Genomic DNA, 19,577 nt, shown 5'->3' with positions numbered 1-19,577 from the left:
TTTGTTTCACATGTTTTATATAAGCAGTGTAGTACAGATAGTTGTGGAACAGCTTCTAATTTATCGCATTTCTTCTGTCAGTCATGTGTGGAGCCAGAAATGAGCTGAAATAATAATAATTCATTCTTGCTAGTAGAATGGATGGCGAAAAACCTGCTGAAAGGGCGGCTAACCGAAGAGGTAGCTGTAATGGGTGAATGTTTCTATACTGTGCTGTTAAATGTAACCAGCGATAACTGTGTGTTTAGAGATAGCACATACTATTGAAAGAAGACAATCGTAGTGGCTGAACATAAAACAGAAGTTTGATAAATAATTACTTTTTTTTTAGATTGTATTGAAATTTTTGTATAATATTTTTGTAGAGGCCTCATTATCAGAGCAGAGGGAATTTGTCCATCATACACTGCAGTTTTTATTGCTTCTTCTGAAATTAAAGTTCCTTACCTTCCTTTTTGTGATTATTAAGGACTTATCCAATTTCCGTTTCCGATTGTGGCTACAAAGAAGTCTTCCAGGGCGCGGGCGTAATGGATCACACAGGTCCCATTTGACTATAAAAGATTGAGCATCGGATTGGTGTTATGGTTCTTATTCTGCGAGAAACGAGTCACCTTTTCAATTGGAGTGGTGACGGAGTAAGTAGCGACAGAATGTTTCACCCTCGCCGCGAGTAGATCCTCAGTAAATTGTTATAATTACAGTGATTAATGAGAAAAAGTATTGATTTCTTATCGGAAGTGAGTACCAGAATTGAGAGACGCGTTTCAGGGTTCGCATCTGTCGCACCGGCCAGTGGATTGTCGTGTGGACCACGTGTAAGCATTGCCAGAACAACGTGCGAAAATATTTAGATGGACTGGACATATATTGAGAATAGACTTGGGAGATTTGTAAGACGAAGATGGTATGTGAATGGAGAACGTTGCTTTCTTTATACCACTGCTCCACAAATTTTATTGCTCAAGACCGAATACTGACAATGCGGGGCGGCACCTCGAGCCGCGTAAGTACCGATCATACTATTAACTGGTGACCTAGATAAATGTAATGAGGCACCCGGTAGACTAACTTTAGTACGGGCACCATAAGTTGGCCGCCGGCCCCCAAATACTGTTCACTAAAAGTCGGCACTACTCGCAACACGTCGCGTCGAGTATTCTCTTCTTCAAATTGCTGCCGCCCTCCGCGATTACAACGCTGTGACACTGTAATTGTCTGACGAAGTCTTTACTTATGATGAAACAGTCACGTCCGCAGAATATCGTTTATTTAAAATGACCGGTTTCGGAACATACACTTGGTCATTTTTAGGTTGATTTTCCTATAAACATTATAAACGTACATCATAATCAGGGAAGTCAGTCTTGCACAAAATGTACAAAGACTAAACTAAAAAGGCGTTTCGTTTTAACCATTTTCTGAAGCTGGTGACGTGCTGAGAAGCTGCTTGTGGTCAGGATGCTAACTGCTGCTAGTGGCTGTACTACCACGCGTTAAATATTACTCGATAGAGCCCAAATTTGCGGCATTACGTCGGCTGCAGTCAATGGGTTCTTACGAGGGTAATCCCAAAAGTAATGTCTCCTACTTTTTTGTAAGTACATAGACCTGTTCATTTCTACAATGGTTAACATCAGTTTACAGCTTGAACATATAGCTATTTTTCGACATAATCACCATTTCTGTGGATGCATTTTTGTAGACGCTGTGGCAGTTTCTGTATGTCCATGTCATACCAGCTCGCCGCCGTGCTGTTCAGAAAGTTATGAACATCTTCTTTCAACTCGTCGTCGGAGCTGAATCGCTGGGACCACAATTAACGCTGACTGGTACTGTGAGACTCCGCAAAAACTCAAACGGGCAATTCAGAACAGAGAAGAAGAATGTTGAGCAAGGGCGTACACATTCTCCATGACAGCCATCGCCCACACATTGCTCTGCAAACCGTTGCTCTCCTGCAACAGTTTCAGTGAAACATAATCACCCACCCACCCTACGGTGACTATCACCTGTTCTCTAGGTTAAAAGAACATTTGGCAGGAAAGCAATTCAGCTCCGACGAGGTGAAAGAAGAGGTTCATAACTTTCTGAACAGCATGGCTGCGAGCTGGTATGACAGGGGCATACAAAAAATGCCACAGCGTCTACAAAAATACATAAACAGAAATGGTGATTATATCGAAAATTAGCTAAATGTTCAAGCTGTAAACTGATGTAAACCATTGTAGAAATGAGCAGGTCTATGTACTTATAAGAAAATAGGAGACCTTACTTTCGACATTACCCTCGTACATTATGTAAAAATGTTTATGACGTGAAAATGAAGTATAACGGTACAGTAGAGTTAAATGTATTTCATTAGACAAGTGCAGCTGTTTAAATAAATAGTGCAGGTCATTGATAAATTTCCTTACCTTCAAATAAACTTTAAATACAAGTGGACCAGTACAAAAGGTTGTGGGAACGTTGAACGCCAACCGCTGGTGTTTGTTGGTACTTCAGGGCGACGCCGATTCCATGGAAATAGAGATGGGTTAGCCGTTGTTTGTCAGAGAACATAATGTAGCACGCTGTTGCATAGGTGACATTGTATAGTGACTATTAGCGTCCAAAGCTGTATGTTGGTTGCGCTGTTCCCGTGGAAGCGTCTTTCAGGTAACCGTTACTTTGGTTGCATTGCCGTTTTGCTTTTATAATCTTTACAGTGCAATCCGTCTGAAGATAGCCTACTGTATGTGTCGAAACCGGTCGTTTTAAATAAATGAAATTCTACGATCGTTGACTGTTGCTTCTTAAATAATTATCACTAGTAAAATCACTGACATTCCCAACCATGTTGGTTAAAATCATACGAAGTACGGATGTGTTGTCTGTCTACACGGATAATTAACTTATTAATAAGAGACTAATGTACTAATATTTAAATGCATTTTTAATATGAGACATGATCATAAATGTTTTTCAATTATTTTTGATGTCAGTTTTCTACTGCTCTTTGCGATGTATTACAACAGTCTTAATTTAATCCGACATTGCTTGCTACATGTCTGTACCACCTTTTAAAATGCCGTCTCCGTAACTGCGCGTTCACGAATCCATAATACTTGTCAAATCTACGCCGTAGTAATTGATTGGTACGACTACAAAACATCTATGAGTTGTCAGTACTGTTATGCAATTGGCAATCTCTTCATAAAATAATTTCGACCAAGAAACTTATTTATTTGTCTCAAAGACTTCATACGACTGCGAGAGACATGTTATCTCTGACTCGTAATATAAACACTCTGTGGATATAATGTGGAACTTTACGTGTACAATGGACATCCTTAATTGTGATTCAGAATTGCGGAGAGTAGTATCACAGTGGAATTGTAATTAACGGCATTGTGGTAAGCTGTCGTCCTGAATACGGAATGAGCTTTGATTAACTGCGATAACATTTCATCTCATAAAAGAAGATACTGGAATATAGGTAGGAAAATAATTTACGGAAAATTGAAATTTCATGAATGTAAAAGGTACGTTTCTTTGATTATTTTAATTTCTCCTTTGTTTGTGTCTCGGAAATTTATCTGGTGTGTCGCAACTCGTGGAGGACTTTGTATTCTGAGAAATCAGTAGATCCTGCACCAGGGTCGCTTGCTTTATGTTAAGAGATTAAATTCTGGACTTTACCAAAATTCATATACAGCTTGGACACTCATTCCGATGCTGCAGAGTGAGTACGTCATAGCATCCAAGACGACTTCCCCACGGTGTGCGATTGTGCCTCTGATTCTTTTAAGAATTTTCTGAGTCGACGATTGCTGGAATTCCGCGTAGCCACAGAGCTCTTGTTCCAGGTAGGGTAATTAATTTTATACTTGGAGAACTGGGAGATAATTGTGTAAAACTATTGGGGAAGCGACATCTCTCTCCCAAAAGTTTCCATTCAGGTAACTAGATACTACTCAGTCATATTATATTAACTTCAATTTCAGGGAGAGAGAATTTACATTGGCGATCGCTTAGACAAGGAATCAGTGTATGATATCCGTGTTGAAAAAGAACTAAAAAATTTTGTAAAAAGATACAAGAAGAAAATTTGTTCGACTGTCACACCAGAAGAATACGCTAAAAAACTTTTTTATCATTGAGAGACAAAGAACTAATTTCGAGATTCTTTTATTACTTCTAGTATTAACTGCCTTTTGTTCTGATGTGCTGGCGAAAAGACGTACTGTATAGTTTCATGTCTATCTGTGTGTTAAGTGAAGGTGTTAAATGATGAAAAATGTGTTTTATAATTTCTGTCAAGATAAAGCCTAAATCCCATATCAATGTAGTACAAATTATTCTGTTAATTCGAGAAGGCGAATTTTAGATGGAGGCGACGATCTTTACGACGGCGCTGCTCAACAATAGAGGTACGTGATTGTCCTCACTACTTTCCTTTGCTGGCCGCTAAGATTAGTTCCGATGTGTTTTTGCCGAGACAATCAGAACCGGCAATCTTCCTTTCCGTATAAAAATAGTAGTCCGATTAAAAGAAATATTCTTAAATTTAAATAACTGCAATTCTTTTACCCAGTCCACGGGGAATGATAGAAAGTACGTGCCTCTACCCTGATTGTACGTTCGCAATCTCCGAATGTGTTACGACGTAATTATTTTACACAAAAAAAATTGAAGAGAGATTTTTCTCATCAGGTCGCAACCACTCGTACGCGAATGTACGTACCCTCTGAATGTGTCTAGTCAGTCGTGCGCATTGTTCTAAAGCTTTTCTGTTAATATTCCGTGGATTGCGTCTCCACAGAAGAGAGCGACTGAAAATGTCTTTCACACCGGAAACTTCCATGGCCCCACTAGACCCACTGTAATTCCTTCGACAGTTTTCTGCATGCTCATCCTTCACTATTTTAGGACACCTAAAGTGCTTGGATTTAATTACAACATCTATAACTTTTGCAGTATCAGCAATTGTTGCCGTTATTACCCCCATTATGTGAAGTGTGCCAGCGCTTCTGCCACGTACCATCTAGTGCGACAGTCAGGTCCCGAGGATTCTGAACACCTGGAATTTCTTCATTCACCGCCACAGCCTCCTCCACTGCTTCTTTCATGGATTCTTGGGCAATATCTTCAACACAGGATCCAACAACCAAGTTATATTTTGAGAATTTCGTTGGTGGTGGTGGTAGATTCATTACACCACAAAACGTTTGACCAGCAGAGTATCCCTTACCGATTAAACTTAGAGCATAAACACATCTAATATTTACACCAAAGTACTTGCTTTTCTCACTATCAGTTTCACCTTGGCCTACTGCGACATATTCTGAGTTCCAAAACGAAACACTGTAATGACAACTAGTACAAAGGAGACAGATTTCTGCTGTAAGTCCTATGTGTCGCTTGGGATTTACTGACATACTCACTTTGAAACAGTCCTTACACAGTACTAAACTCTCAATCACCTTTGAGAGCAATGAAATGTTAATTATTTCGTTCACATTATCCTCACTGCACTTCTCCAATTAACTGCAGTATTTTTCAGTTGATCCATGCAACTTCTTGCTTGTGCTAGAGACAGGAGTAGATTTCACTTCATGAATAACCTCACTATTTTCAGAATCATTTCCCCAGGTCGGAGAAATTGTCACAGTTCCACTGGTGTACCTCGGAGGAGGCTTCTTCCTCTTGTAAAGTCTGTTACTAAATCGAGGCATATTTGATAAGTTCCAGTTACGCAATAAAAATACTACACAAATCGTGCAATAACCACCAAATGCTCAATGTAAACAACAGTATCCGAAGACTACAGTACGCAGACAAAACTATTGCCTATCAAATCGTGTTGCCAACATAATATAAAGTCTTTGGAAAGACCGGAAGTTTTGAAAAACGATGTTTTCAATGAACATGTATCCATGGAAATTTTATGTCGCGACATGCCCTCAACAGCATATTATTGAAAATAATATTTTCAATACTTGGAGTTGAGCTACAGGTAAGATTAATATGTCATTTTAAAGAAGAAGATCTGTAGTATTTTATTTCACAATAAACTGAAAACCCAAAATTTCATCATTTTTAGGTTCCGGGTTCCCTTAATATGTCAGACGAAAATTTGGAGCAATATTTTCTGTATTAGATTAGATCTGACTCAAGAATACCTGAAGTCCTGGTCAGGATCGAACAACGGGTACAAAATTCGAACACTGCTGTCTGTCACTCACCAAGTGGCCGTGTAAATGATAGTAATGCACAAAGAACTAACCAAATGTATGAAAATAATCCAAGCGATGTACCAGATAGTAAATCGAACAATAGTTGGAAGAATAACAATGGAAATAGAAGTGGTAGTGGCTTCCTATCAGCCAGAAACTAATTTTATACAAGCGATCGATGGTACAATCCAGTCCAAACTAACAACCAACAATAGCCAACTAGTCAGTCTTAGAACATTGACTTTACATAACAGCAACAACATAATCAGCCACAGTTTATGCTAGGTGACTGGCACATGCAGACAACAATAATTATGGACGTAGCAGACTGCGCAGATAGTGGCAGTGAAGCACGTTCAACAAACTAATCGTGACCGCCTCGAGCCCCAGAGGCGCTGTCAGGGTTTCGAGTAGTGGCCAACGACCAGCAATTGCACGTGCTCCGCTGTAACGATGGAAAGGTGTTACCGGTAACGATGGAAAGGAATTATCGAAGGAATCGTGTGAGGTTACTTGTCAGTGTGACAAGGTTTATCCTTTCGTGCCAGTGTCGGAAATCCTTGTTACAATTGAAGGAATTCCAGTCACTGTAGCATTAGACACGGGAGCTTCGGCTAATGTGATATCAAGCGCTTTGTTCCAAAAGCTGTGGCGAAACGCAAAACTACCAGTTTTCCTAGTGGAGAACTGTTGAATTTTAGGAGCTCGAAGCACAAGATTCAGAAGTATCTGCATGCAGACACAACTGCAGTTGAATTCGGGAAATGTAGCCGTAACATGCGCGTTCCTAACTGTTGAAAAACTGATACTGGATTGAATCCTGGGCATTAGTAGCTTACTAGAGAGGGACTGAAGCAGTCTCTGTATGTAATGGAAATTTTGGATCGACTGTGCTTTTGTGGAAGTTGACTTAGTATGGAATGAAGGGGTACATGAGCGGTACTGCCATTCGGCCCGCATAAGCTTGATCATCACAAATAATAAACGCCGAACGATATTTTCCCGGAACGCAATGAAAGTTTGTACATTATCAGCTAAAATAATCGACAGAGTATGGGAACCTTTGCACCTCACTGATGAACAGAAGCATCAGTCATCAAGCCTCCTATCACATCATTCCGTTGTTTATGTAACAAAAGCTGGAATCATCAAAGGATATGTGTGTCATCTTCATATCAAGCCACATGACTCGAAAATGGCTCTGAGCACTATGGGACTTAACATCTGAGGTCATCAGTCCCCTAGAACTTAGAACTACTTAAACCTAACTAACCTAAGGACATCACACACATCCATGCCCGAGGCATGATTCGAACCTGCGACCCTAGTGGTCGCGTGGTTCCAGACTGAAGCGCCCAGAACCGCTCGGCCACTAGCTGCCGGCGCTACATGACTCGATCATAGCTTCTATATAGCTCCCTGGCGATTTAAGAAACCGATAGAAGTAGGAAAATATGAACAACTTGCTCCTCGCATCAACCAAATTCACACCCGCTTAACTGATGTTTAGAAGAAAGGAAAGAAATGAATGGATAGATAAAATTCCGAAATCAGAAGATACTGACATACCTTATGAAGAGAAAATCAGCCCAGCTCTGTTTAATCTCAACAAGAAGGCCAGTATCAGAAAAAAGGATTACGACAGAAAGCTCAAACGGATGCAGACATTCAGATTTCCCGAAAACGTATTGCTACGAGCACATCCGCGATCCTGATTACTTTCCAAAAAGAATAAGAAGTGGCAGATATTATACAGTGGACCTTCCTTAATTGTGACGATTCCAAACACTGGTGCGTCTTTATTGGCGTATCGAGGAAGTTTATAAATCAAAAAACTGTATCCCCATCAATATATTACGAAATATCATATGAAGTGATTAACGGTGTGAAAAGGACTATAATGATTAAATTCATGGTGATTAGGAATTACATAGTGAGGAGTGATGGACTAGGATTAATTTTATCGTAATTGTGTTTTGTGTGTGACATTTTAGAAATTTGCAGGAATCATCGATAATGAACAGTTAAATTTTGCTACATTCTTGTCACTTAGCGTAGTTGCACGTTGGTTGTTATGTACGGTGTGGATTGAGATTGGTTTGCTGGTTCCTGACCATAGTGATTTTTACTTTCAGAAAGATGAACTCCTTTATATATGTGTGTGTGATTTATCTGATTTCAAATGATGATGAATGCAAGAGGAATTATGTTATCTGTCTGCTCTAAAGTGAATTCAGATTCTGACGAGGTATGGAAAGATATTGAGAAAGCATAGAAGTTAATAGAGAAATGTACGATGAAAGCATATAGGTGGTGCTTCGTCGGAAGCATTTCCCTGGTTGAATATTCGCTTTGGATACACCAAAAATTTATCTTGCGTCGCTATGAAAGATCATAATGTGATACCAATGCCCAGAGAGAAGAATTCCTGAGAGGAAAGACGATCTTTCTTGAATATCGGCACATACGAAAAATTCTATACATCTAGTTATGTGGTATAAGTTAGAAAAAAGTATTGCATGATCTATCGACTTCATGTAGCCCAGTTAAACGTGAATGCAGTGAACTGATCATGAGCAGTGATTTGCTTGGGAAATACTTATTTAAAATAGACAAGATCCATTGGTATGCAGTGGACCCTGCATTTGATCATACCTCTTCCAAATCTACTGGATTCATCAGGGAACTGTGTTACTAACTCTTTCTTTTGCAGTGTGTAAATTAAAGATTTTCGATTGATCCATTGTTTGAAATTGTTTCACGCCCTCTTGGTCCGGTCTGGTGCCGTGAGGTTCGAGACCATCCCACTTTCCTACAAACTGGTTCCTGATTCCCGCAAAATTCGTCTTACGTCAACCTCCACCATTTCCAATCAGCTTGCACCACCATCTGTCGACCAACTCCATCAGCCTTCGTGGTATCCGTATGTTCAGTTGAACAGATTGTTATTGTTGTTTACCGAACTGTTTTAAACACACAAACTCAGAACGTTTTACAGCCGAAATATTAGAAGAAGAAGGAGATTTCTTGCGGCTGCACACCCGAAACTTGATGGAACAGTCATTGCGCCGCCAAAACCTGAAGATTCACACAAACTGTAGTTCATCTCTATTAGTAATATGAACATTCAAACACTTTACGAAACGAAATTGGTTAACGTTTTAAAGCATCCAAGATGATTTGTACATGCTACTTTAGTTTTCTCTTTTCTGTGGGTAATTTGCTGAATTTTAATATCCATATATCCCGAATTGTTCTATGTTTCGAGTCTATATTCCGGGGTTTTCCATGGTTGCCCTCTGGAATTCAGCTGCCTAATAGGTACACCTGAATTTATTATGATATTCCATGGTTGTGTGGTAAAGTGAGATTTACGCATCTCCATGTATGAAGTCAGCAGTCTTGCACCATATGACTTAGTTTTTTACTAACCCGTGCCAAAGTTATTTTTCTCATTAAATTCATGATATTGGAAAATCTTTAAAATTGTTAGCAACAAAATCTTATTGGCATGTAATGAGTTGCAACCAAGCAGACAAATGGAAACATCGCGCGTTATCAAAATTATATTGGCATCATTAGTGTGTTGCTACCAAGCAGAGCGTTGGAAGTACCGCAACAAAATTTTATTGGGGTGTAACATGTGTTGCAACCAAGCAGACAAACAGAAACATCGTGCTTTAACAAAATTATATTTGTCTGTAAAACGCATAGCCACCAAGCATAACCGAACAAGAGAGACAGATTATCACTGACTCGTAATATAAACACTCTGTGGATATAATGCGGAATATTAGGTGTAAAATGTACTTCCTTATTTCTGATTTAGAATTGCGGAGAGTAGAGTCGCAGTGGAACTGTAATTAGTGGCATTGTTGTAAGCTACCACTTTGAATACGGAATGAAATTTGATTAATTGTAAAAAATTTCATCTCATGAAAGAGGATGATGTATACTGGAATGTAGGTAGCAAAATCATTTATGGAAATTTGTAATTTCATGAATGGAAAGGGTACTTTCAATTCTTTGGTTATTTTGGTTATTTTAACTGAACGTTATCTGGTGTGTCGTAACTCTTAGGGGTGTTTGTATCCTGGGAAATCAGTAGAGCCTGCACCACGGGTGCTTAGGTTCTATTTTAAGAGTTGGTGGCAGTAGAATCGTTCTGCAGTCGGCCTCAGATGTCGGTTGTCTAAATTTCCTCAACAGTGGCTCGCGAAAATTGAATCGCCTTTCCTCTGGGGATTACAGTTTGAGTTTCCGAAGCATCTCCGTAATAGTTGCTTACTATTGGAATCCATCAGTAACAAATCTAGTACGACGACTATGAACTGCTCCGACTGACCTCAAATTTTACGAAAGTAACTCAGTACGCGTATATAGGGGAAGGATCAGTTATTGAATGTTTACGCGATTCTCAAACCTCACAGGAGCCATTCATATCTATTAAATAACTGGAACTATGTGTGGGGAATGATTAAAAGGAAGTTAACCACATGTAAGTACTGCAGGAAAGAGATTCTTTGGAAAAATTCTCAGGAGGCGTAGTTCACTCTCAAAGAAGTTAACTCACAAACTCCTTGTCCAAATAATAAGTTTTTTTAGTCACTCTGGGACCCTTACCGAATGGGATTTATATAGAAAACAGAAAAGCTCCAAATATCTTCAGCGCATTTCGCTATAAGCTCGGTTGGCCAGGGTGAAATAGAAGATGTTCACCCAGTTCCAATGGCAGGCGCTAAAAGGGAAAACTGCATTACGGTGTGGTTTACTATTGAAATTTCAAGAAGTTAGTTTCGTAGAAGAATCAGGCAATATGTTGCTTATACTTACGTGTACCACGAAATAAATCGTGAAGGGAAAATTAGAGCCATTTGAACTCACTTAACAACGATCGTTCTTTCCACGCCCCATCTGCAGCTGGAGAAGAAAAGGTCGAAACTGACAGTGACACCACACACCATAAGGTAGCTTGATGACTATCGATATACATGTAGTTTAAATGAGTATGATAATGGCTGGCAACTGTCATGAGAAACGCCGCAGTTGTGTAACTTTTTAAGACATTATTGTAACAGTCTCAGCTCTAGTTACTCATACTTGATTACTAGTTTCCCTCACTAAACGATTTTCTTCAGATGTGAAAAATAAAATGAAGTAAAACGTTATAAATAAATATTTAACTAAATAATAGAGATTTAAAGTATTTAAACTTACAACTTCTTAAAATTAGACCTGATTATTCTAGAGTTTGTAAAGTGCAATTTCTTTAAAAATTATACTCTCATAATCTGTAAAGTAGAAGGAAGAGCTCTTTAGGACACCTATGACCACACTCAGTGGTAACTAGCATTTTGCTAGTGCCACACTGCATCATGAAGATCTTCGTGTCATCGGTGATCGGTAGGTAGGAGGAGGAGGAGGAGGAGGAGGAGGAGGAGGAGGAAGAAGGTGGGATAGACAGCTAATGTTGTGCGGTGGTAAAGAAAGAAATATCGTCTAAAGGGAGTAATTAAATAAATTCAGGATACAGAAGATGTTTGATAATACTCATACGTGAGACATCTTCTTAAAATTCGAGATTAAATCAAAAGATGGCTCTAAATCAGATACAGTTTTCAGAAATTTTAAATTTTAAGTATTTTCGTTCTACGTTTTCTGCTGCAATTTTAAGAGTTTCAAATTTTAAATGTCTTCAGTCTCAGTTAACATGTCTGCTTAAATAGTTATTTACTAATGCTTTATTTTATTCTATTTTTACATCTGAATGTTATCATTATGTAACTGAAACCATTTATCATTTGTGATTAACCGATACTGAGACTGTTACAGTTCTTATTTCAAAAATAAGTGTCTATGATTGGAGACGAAATTCCCGTGTAATGCTCCATAACGAAATGGAGACCTATCACATCACTGATAAGCTCTCATAAATCTGCTGCTATGATTTTAGCGTTGATTCTCCAACATTACAACCGGTTTAACTGATGTCTCTAAACAATGCTTAGCATTAATTCACCAACAGCTGTGCATCCCTTTTAAGTAAATTGTTAGTTAATTCTATCGTATATAAAGTAACACTAATATTCCTTGGAGAAAGGCCAGAGTTAATTCATTTCATTCATAGCATACTTGGAAAATATAACGTATACCTGTAGAAACTGGTCAAAGTTGGTGCGAATTGTCATGTTTAAAATTTCTCATATGCCACATCCAGTCAATACTATCATCGTTTCATGTATGTTGGTCTTTAATTAAGCTAGTCCCAGTCTGTTCCTTGACATCCGAAAGCAGCTGATGAACCCTCTCACCGGTGGCCTCTTATCGAGAAACTGTGTCAGTCGTTGGCAGTTAGAAGCTTATAGTCATTATCATTGACTGAAATGAGTCCATCTCACTTGCCAAATTAGTCTATATGCCCATTTCTGATCCAATAGTATGTTCTATTTATTTTTTTTACAATTTTTTTTCGGTAAAACCAAGGACTAGTAAATGCGTTTCTGCACTTGCTGTTTTTTAGGACTTACTAAGCCTGAGAAAAATATTTTGCAGAAATTTAACACGCCTGGTACATTTAAATCTACGTCCCAACACACTCGCATCTAAAACTTCAATAATACTTAAGGTAGCTTCATCTACACCCTTATTTACACATTTTCGTGCCATTTTTACGAATTTGACACTACAAAAGCACGCACAAACCAGAAAATTGGCTTTAATTACAGCATAAACTATATGAAACTCACAGTCACGGTGACATTATCTATGTTTATGACTTACAAAGAGCTTAAGAGCATTTGTGTTTTGTTATTGGACAGGCGTGCCAACTCCGAAAACAAAATTTCTCCCTAACTGAAAATTTTGAATATAAAACAGATATGTCACTTTATCTCCAAAGCAAGAACTAATCAATACTTGTCTTGTAAATAAAACTGCCTTTTCCTGCTGCTAGTTACTTTATTTATCCCATCCGCGGTTCGCATTTTTCTGTTCTAAGGCATCATCAGTGGGATCTGTACCGATGCAGTTTTGTTAGTTTTAGATTATTAAACGGTTCACTTCGCGATTTTTTTTTTTTTGTAAAAAAGTAATTACTTACGATTTGCTGATCTGAATTTCGTCACATCTGGTCTGAAGGTCGCACTACTACTATTATCACTGCCATATATTCACATCTTTGTGTTCTGGCCTTCCTCACACTGTTCACCATGTTTCTCACATTGTTTTGTGGTGTACTATTGTTCTTTTGTCAGTCGATACAACTGTTTCGTTATACACTGTTTTTCACAACGTAAATATTGCGACTCCACTACGTGTTTCATCTTCTTTGGTATGTTTACCTATTTGTTGCCAACCTAACGAAGTCTATGTTCGGGACTAACTTTTGTTTATGATGTTTATACCGTGTGTGTGCATGAGTGAGAGAGAGAGGGGGATAGTGCGAAAGAAATTTTTTTTAGGGGGGGGGGGGGAGACAAGATCTGATCTGTCATTTTGATGGCGATTTTTTAATTTAGCAGATGGAAACACATGAGAATTAACTATTTTTTAACCCGAAACATTGTGGGCCAATGCTATCTTAACCTAGTTAACACAAGGAGTCGATAGTTACTCGCGACCATAGGTGTGGCATTAAAATTCGCTACGCCTGAGCTTTGCGTGGCGCTGAAGAGCAACAGTGATTTGGCACAGAGACCTATCTTCACAGGACGATCTTCTGTATATAGTACGCATGTAATCAGATTTATATTTAAATAATTCTTCTCAGAGCCAATAGACAATGAATATTAGAACCAACCTCAGTATTTGTTAGTTCAAAACAGAAGGATCCAGCATATTAAATGGTGAGATCCTCTCGAAGATCTTGAGAGAAAAAATGTGGTCAACGCTGTTATTCAAGATATTCACATCTGAAGAGTAGGTACTCTTCAATCAAAAGGCAGAACACCTTGATTCCACATATTAATATAGGAAATCACTGTCTAGTAAGTGTTATCACTGACGAGAGAGTGACATCCAGAATATCACCTTAGAATCGGCGAGACAACACTAGCAAACGTGTACAAGCTAGCAAAAGCCTATTGGTAATCTAAACATCTACTACTTTTCCTTTAATCAAATATCTGCTCGAATGTAGGCGATTTTAATAGCCATCACACAATGTGGAAATACAGTATAACACCACTGGTCACAAAGGTATCGTACTTGGGTATCGTAAATGCGGAATGGGCAGAAGAAATCAATGTATTTAAAATTTTTGATGTAAAGGATAGGGGTACATTGAGGCCTGCAATATGGAAAATACATACAAAAATGTTCAAATGTGTGTGAAATCCTATGGGACTTAACTGCTAAGGTCATCAGTCCCTAAGCGTAGACACTACTTAACCTAAATTATCCTAAGGACAAATACACACACCCTTATCCGAGGGAGGACTCGAACCTCCGCCGGAACCAGCCGCACAGTCCCTGGCGGCAGCGCCCTAGACCGCTCGGCTAATCCCGCGCGGCGAATAGATATACAACCAAGATCTCGGCATCTAGTCACGAAACTGCCAAAACCAACATATCAATATATCCAGGAAAGTTCGAAGTAAGTCTCCAAAAAATAAAATCAGTAGGAAGTAAGGTGTCAGATCCCAGTTATTCAATCCATTCGTAGGCCACGATGGAACTTTCGAAGGGCAAATTGGGATACCTTTTTCGAGGAACTTGACCTGGTAATGTATACTTGCTTCACCTAAACATTATGACAAATTTATTGGTACTGTAATCACGACTGCAAAGAAATTCTTACCAAGGAAATGCCATAAGGAATATATTCCAGTGTGATGCCATGAAATGGAAGAAATGTATGAATCATGGATTTCGGCCAGATCTAACTCATGAACTGCTGCGAAAACTGAATCAACCAAGAATAGAAAAGTGAATTAGAATAAAAACCGAGCTGCATTTTAAGAAATCAAGTCGTCAGTCCTAGCGATAGCAGAAGAAGCTGGGTGGCACCAGCCCACCAAATCGGGTAGATTATTCTGTAGCACCAGTGAAAATAGCAAACAGGACTGTTTCACTTTCGGAAGCCCTGCGAGATAAAAAGCAAACTATAAAAGTAAAAAAAAAAGAGTTTAATAAACTTTGTCAATTAACACCTGTTGATACAGAATTGTCACACGATTCCATACTGGAGGAATTAGAAACAGTTCTCCAGAATGAAAATAGAGGCAAAATTCGTGATTCTGATGGGATGCATCGTGAGTTTGTAATTCTCTACGCGAAGGGGGCTAGGGCATGGCTATTCAAAATTTTACATCGTCCTAAAATCGGGATATGTACGAAAAAGTTTCAAAATAACAAAAAGTTATCGTTGTTCAGAAGCCAGAGAAACGTGCGAATTAGATGGAAAGTTGCCGTCTGACAGCACTTCTCAGCTTTGGTCACAAACTTTTGGAGAAACTTTTATTAAATGTGAGAAGCATAAGAACCCAAGAAAATATGCCTTTAGAATCAGCAGATTCCTGACCAAACAAGAGCTGAACAGACCACGTTCTAAGCCTGTCTACACAGTTTAAATCTGTATTTCAGAAACAACTGTAGAGATCCGTAGTCCTTGTCGACTGACGCTTACGACGCAGTGCGGTAAGAAGTATTCTTCTGTACGTTCACCACACTCATCATTAAACATACTAAACTGAGAATAATCTATTGCATATCTCAGACAGGCGCTCGCGCTTATCTCACAAGCAAAGAAAGGCAACTAAATGATGGAATCTTCATGGGTCAGTATTATTCCCAACACTTTTCGAACTTCATATTTCTGAAATACCTGAAATCAAGCAGTTTGGATACGCCAAGTATTTAGGACTGGCTGTTCAGTACTAGAAGTTTAAAAGTGCCGAAAACACTCTACTGATGACCTCTATAAAATACAAAAATATGCACCCAAAATAATGAATTAACTTCTACTTCGAATCGACAAAGATATTCCTGGGTTGACTCAAAACTGACCCCTTTCCGGAAATGTATCTCTGCCACTGGCCCAATAGCCTGCTGACAGCAACTTCACTGCTGACAGTAAATGGCCTAAAATCTGATCTATGAATATTCCAGCTGTAGTTTGACGTCTTATCGACCCTCTATCGAGACCCAAGGACTTTGAACTCCACAATATCAGTGGAATAATTAAATCGCATCAGAACACGATATCGACTGTGTGCTTAAAACCTACACGAATGGGGTAAGCAGTCCAGCCCCAGATGTGATTGTAGAGCACTGAACCAAACTATTCGGCACATTGCAGAGGAGAGGAAATTGAGAACCTACTTGGAATAACTTTTTCATGTCTACACCATCAAGGCTTGACTTGGTAAGGAGACAGGACATAAACTTACGACACCTATTTGTTAGTTTGATGTATAATTTGTATTTATCTCTTCTTTCGCTCGTTGAATTTTCGCTTTGGTTCAAATGGCTCTGAGCACTATGGGACTTAACTTCTGATGTCATCAGTCCCCCAGAAATTAGAACTACTTAAACCTAACTAACCTAAGGACATTACACACATTCATGCCCGAAGCAGGATTCGAACCTGCGACCGTAGCGGTCGCGCGGTTCGAGACTGTAGCGCCTACAACCGCTCGGCCACTCTGGCCGGCTATTCTCGCTTTATTTCATGCGTAGTGCAATACACTGAACAAGTAAACAGTAGAAAGAAACGAGATACACCAGTGAAACCAACTTTTTAACGATCAAGACACTTTTAGGCATCTCAGAAGTGGTGTTAGCTTGTGACATACCTTGCTGACGAACTCGAGGAGGATGCGACTCTCCACACCATCCAGTACATTGGACTCGGTTTTGAGTATGACGTATGGCGGGTAGTTGATTGTAGCGAAAACCAACTGGCGGCCCTCCATGTCCGCCATTCTGTCTGGGAAAAGATCCGCTGACGGCGGCTCCAGGCCACGCCCCCGCCGCCACTGGGCCACCACCAGCTCATCCCGCCACGTCTCTTCACCTGTGAACTTCATAGTCACCAGCTCAAAGCTGGCAAAGGATATCAGTATTTTCACTGAACATCTCCAAGCAAATGCAACTACCTAAGCTGAAGACAGCTGATTTTTATGATTTCAGTATATCTGTTCTGTATTTGAAGACTGCAAATTGATGGAAGCATTATTATCAATTGAGCGGACGAAACATTCAAATGAAACTATATAATTTCAGAGACCATTAACTCTCAAAAATCTATGATGTATATATGCAGACTGAAGCGCCGAGTGAAAATCTGTACCAAGGCCAGGATTCGTACTCGGGTCACCTGGTCAGCAGGCAGATACAACAATCACTTTGCCATCCTGGCACAGTGGCATTGCACAACTGCCTGTACTGACCTACCATACGTCCATCCTCAATTCAGTGCTGTTCGTGTTTAGTGGGAATACCAAATGGACCCGAGGATTATGAGTAGCGTCTTAGACTAGTAGTCACAACGTCGTCTGCCTCGGGTTTAAAGTCCGCCATCGCTCAAATTTTGAATAAAAATCACCATTGGCGGCCGAAGACTACCGGCATAAGAAGTCACCCTCATTCTGCCAACAGCCTTGTAACAGAGGGTGGAGGAACGGACAGAGGTTCAGGGGTCTCTCTTGTCCTTGGGTTGAGGAACTGCTACTAAAGGCAGAAGAATCTGCAGTGATCGATGGCATGAGGATGCAGAGGGCAATGGGAACCAGTGCATTTGAGACACATAACGTGTTTCCACGGGACACATGGCCTGTAATTGAAAAAGTATCGTGATGATCTCTCCACTGGCAAAAGATTCCGGAATAGTCCCCCATTCGGAACTCCGGGAATGGACTGCCAAATGGTAGGTGGCCACGAGAAAAAGATTGAATAATTAACGGCGAGATAACGTTCTACGAGTCGGGACGTGGAATGTCAGAAGCCGGAACGTGGTAGGGAAGCTATAAAATCTGAAAAGAGAAATGCAAAAGCTAAATCTAGATACAGTAGGGGTCGGTGAAGTGAAATGGAAAGAACACAAGGATTTAAGAACCTTCAACATCGCAGCGCGTCAGCAATCGTTGGTTAATATATTAAAAAAAAAAAAAAAACTAAAAACCCGCCTCGATTGCGAAAAACGCACCTAGTGTTAAGTGTTAACCCAGGTAGAAGACACAATAGTAGACTTGAAAATCGGTCTAAATTATGCCAAAATGCCTAACGAGAAACAAAACCGATCGGCTTATGAGGCCTACAAAATCATGGGTAAAGAGGATAACACAAATAAGGTTTTAAGGAGTATTAACTGCAAACTAATACAAAATGATGCTATTGTCACTAAAGCTGATAAGGGAAACTCCGTAGTTTTATCCACAAAGCAAGCATACATAGACAAGACCGAAGCTTTTTTCAATGACAACGGGATAGTTATGCTTCACAAAGACCCCACTATTACTCTCCAAAAAGAAATTAGAACTGGGGTCCAAAATACTAAAAATTTGATAGCAGAGTTCCGAAAGAAGGGGCTGATAAACATAAATCCCAAGTCCCTTAAATTGAGAAGCCGGTTTAAAGTTCATAAGTTAAATCACCCAATTCGCCTTATCGTTAACAGTACGGGAAGTGCCTATCATAAGCTGGCGAAATACTTGCATACTAAGATTAAAGAAAGTTTCGTTTTTAGTAAAAACTATTCCGTTAAAAATTCCATTCATTTAGCTACCAGTTTACGCGAGGTTTCTTGTTCTGAAGATTCTAAACTAGTATCGTTTGACGTAACAAGTTTATACACTGATGTACCGGTCGACCACACACTGCAAATACTAGCGTGTAATTTACGTCACCATAAAAAACTTTTGGATAAAGAGGTCAACGAGTTGATGATTCTGCTACGAATCGTTTTAAAACACAACTACTTTACATTTCATGGGAGATTTTACTTACAACCAGCAGGTTTGTCTATTGGAAGACCCGTAGCTGGGATTTTATCAGAAATTTTTATGAACTACTTAGAGTCTGATTTTTTTGCCAGTGACAGAGAGATTCTTAGGAGAATAAAATTTTAGAAAAGATAAGTTGGCGGCATTCTATTAGTCATTGATGGTTCTCAAAATGATGTAGACCATATTTTTTCAATTTTTAATGAGCTTCACCATAATATCAGTTTTACAATTGAGCGAGAATCCGATACTAGATCGTTAAATTTTTTGAACCTCACTTTAACTGTGGTTGACAACCGCATTAAATTTAATATTTTTCGGACAAATACGTTTTCCGAAAATATTATACCTGCAGACTCGGCCTATCCGTACGCCCGTAAGATGGCCTTTTTTCATTCTAATATTCATCGAGTTACAG

The 19,577-nt window shown here is 39.3% G+C and overlaps 1 protein-coding gene across 1 annotated transcript in view; it reads right to left on the bottom strand.

Moving 5' to 3' along the window:
- LOC124593833 (glutamate receptor 1-like) overlaps positions 1–19,577 on the bottom strand; it is a 115,674-nt gene that overhangs the window by 83,163 nt on the left and 12,934 nt on the right. The window contains exon 2 of the mRNA XM_047132181.1: positions 17,012–17,261. Within this exon, the coding sequence (XP_046988137.1) occupies positions 17,012–17,261 (250 nt within the window). The remainder of the gene's footprint in view (positions 1–17,011; positions 17,262–19,577) is intronic.

The sequence above is a fragment of the Schistocerca americana genome, chromosome 2, assembly GCF_021461395.2.
Source record: "Schistocerca americana isolate TAMUIC-IGC-003095 chromosome 2, iqSchAmer2.1, whole genome shotgun sequence".
Taxonomy (NCBI): domain Eukaryota; kingdom Metazoa; phylum Arthropoda; class Insecta; order Orthoptera; family Acrididae; genus Schistocerca; species Schistocerca americana.
The sequence above is the reverse complement of the archived record's forward strand: the minus strand, read 5'-3'. Positions and strand labels throughout refer to the sequence as shown.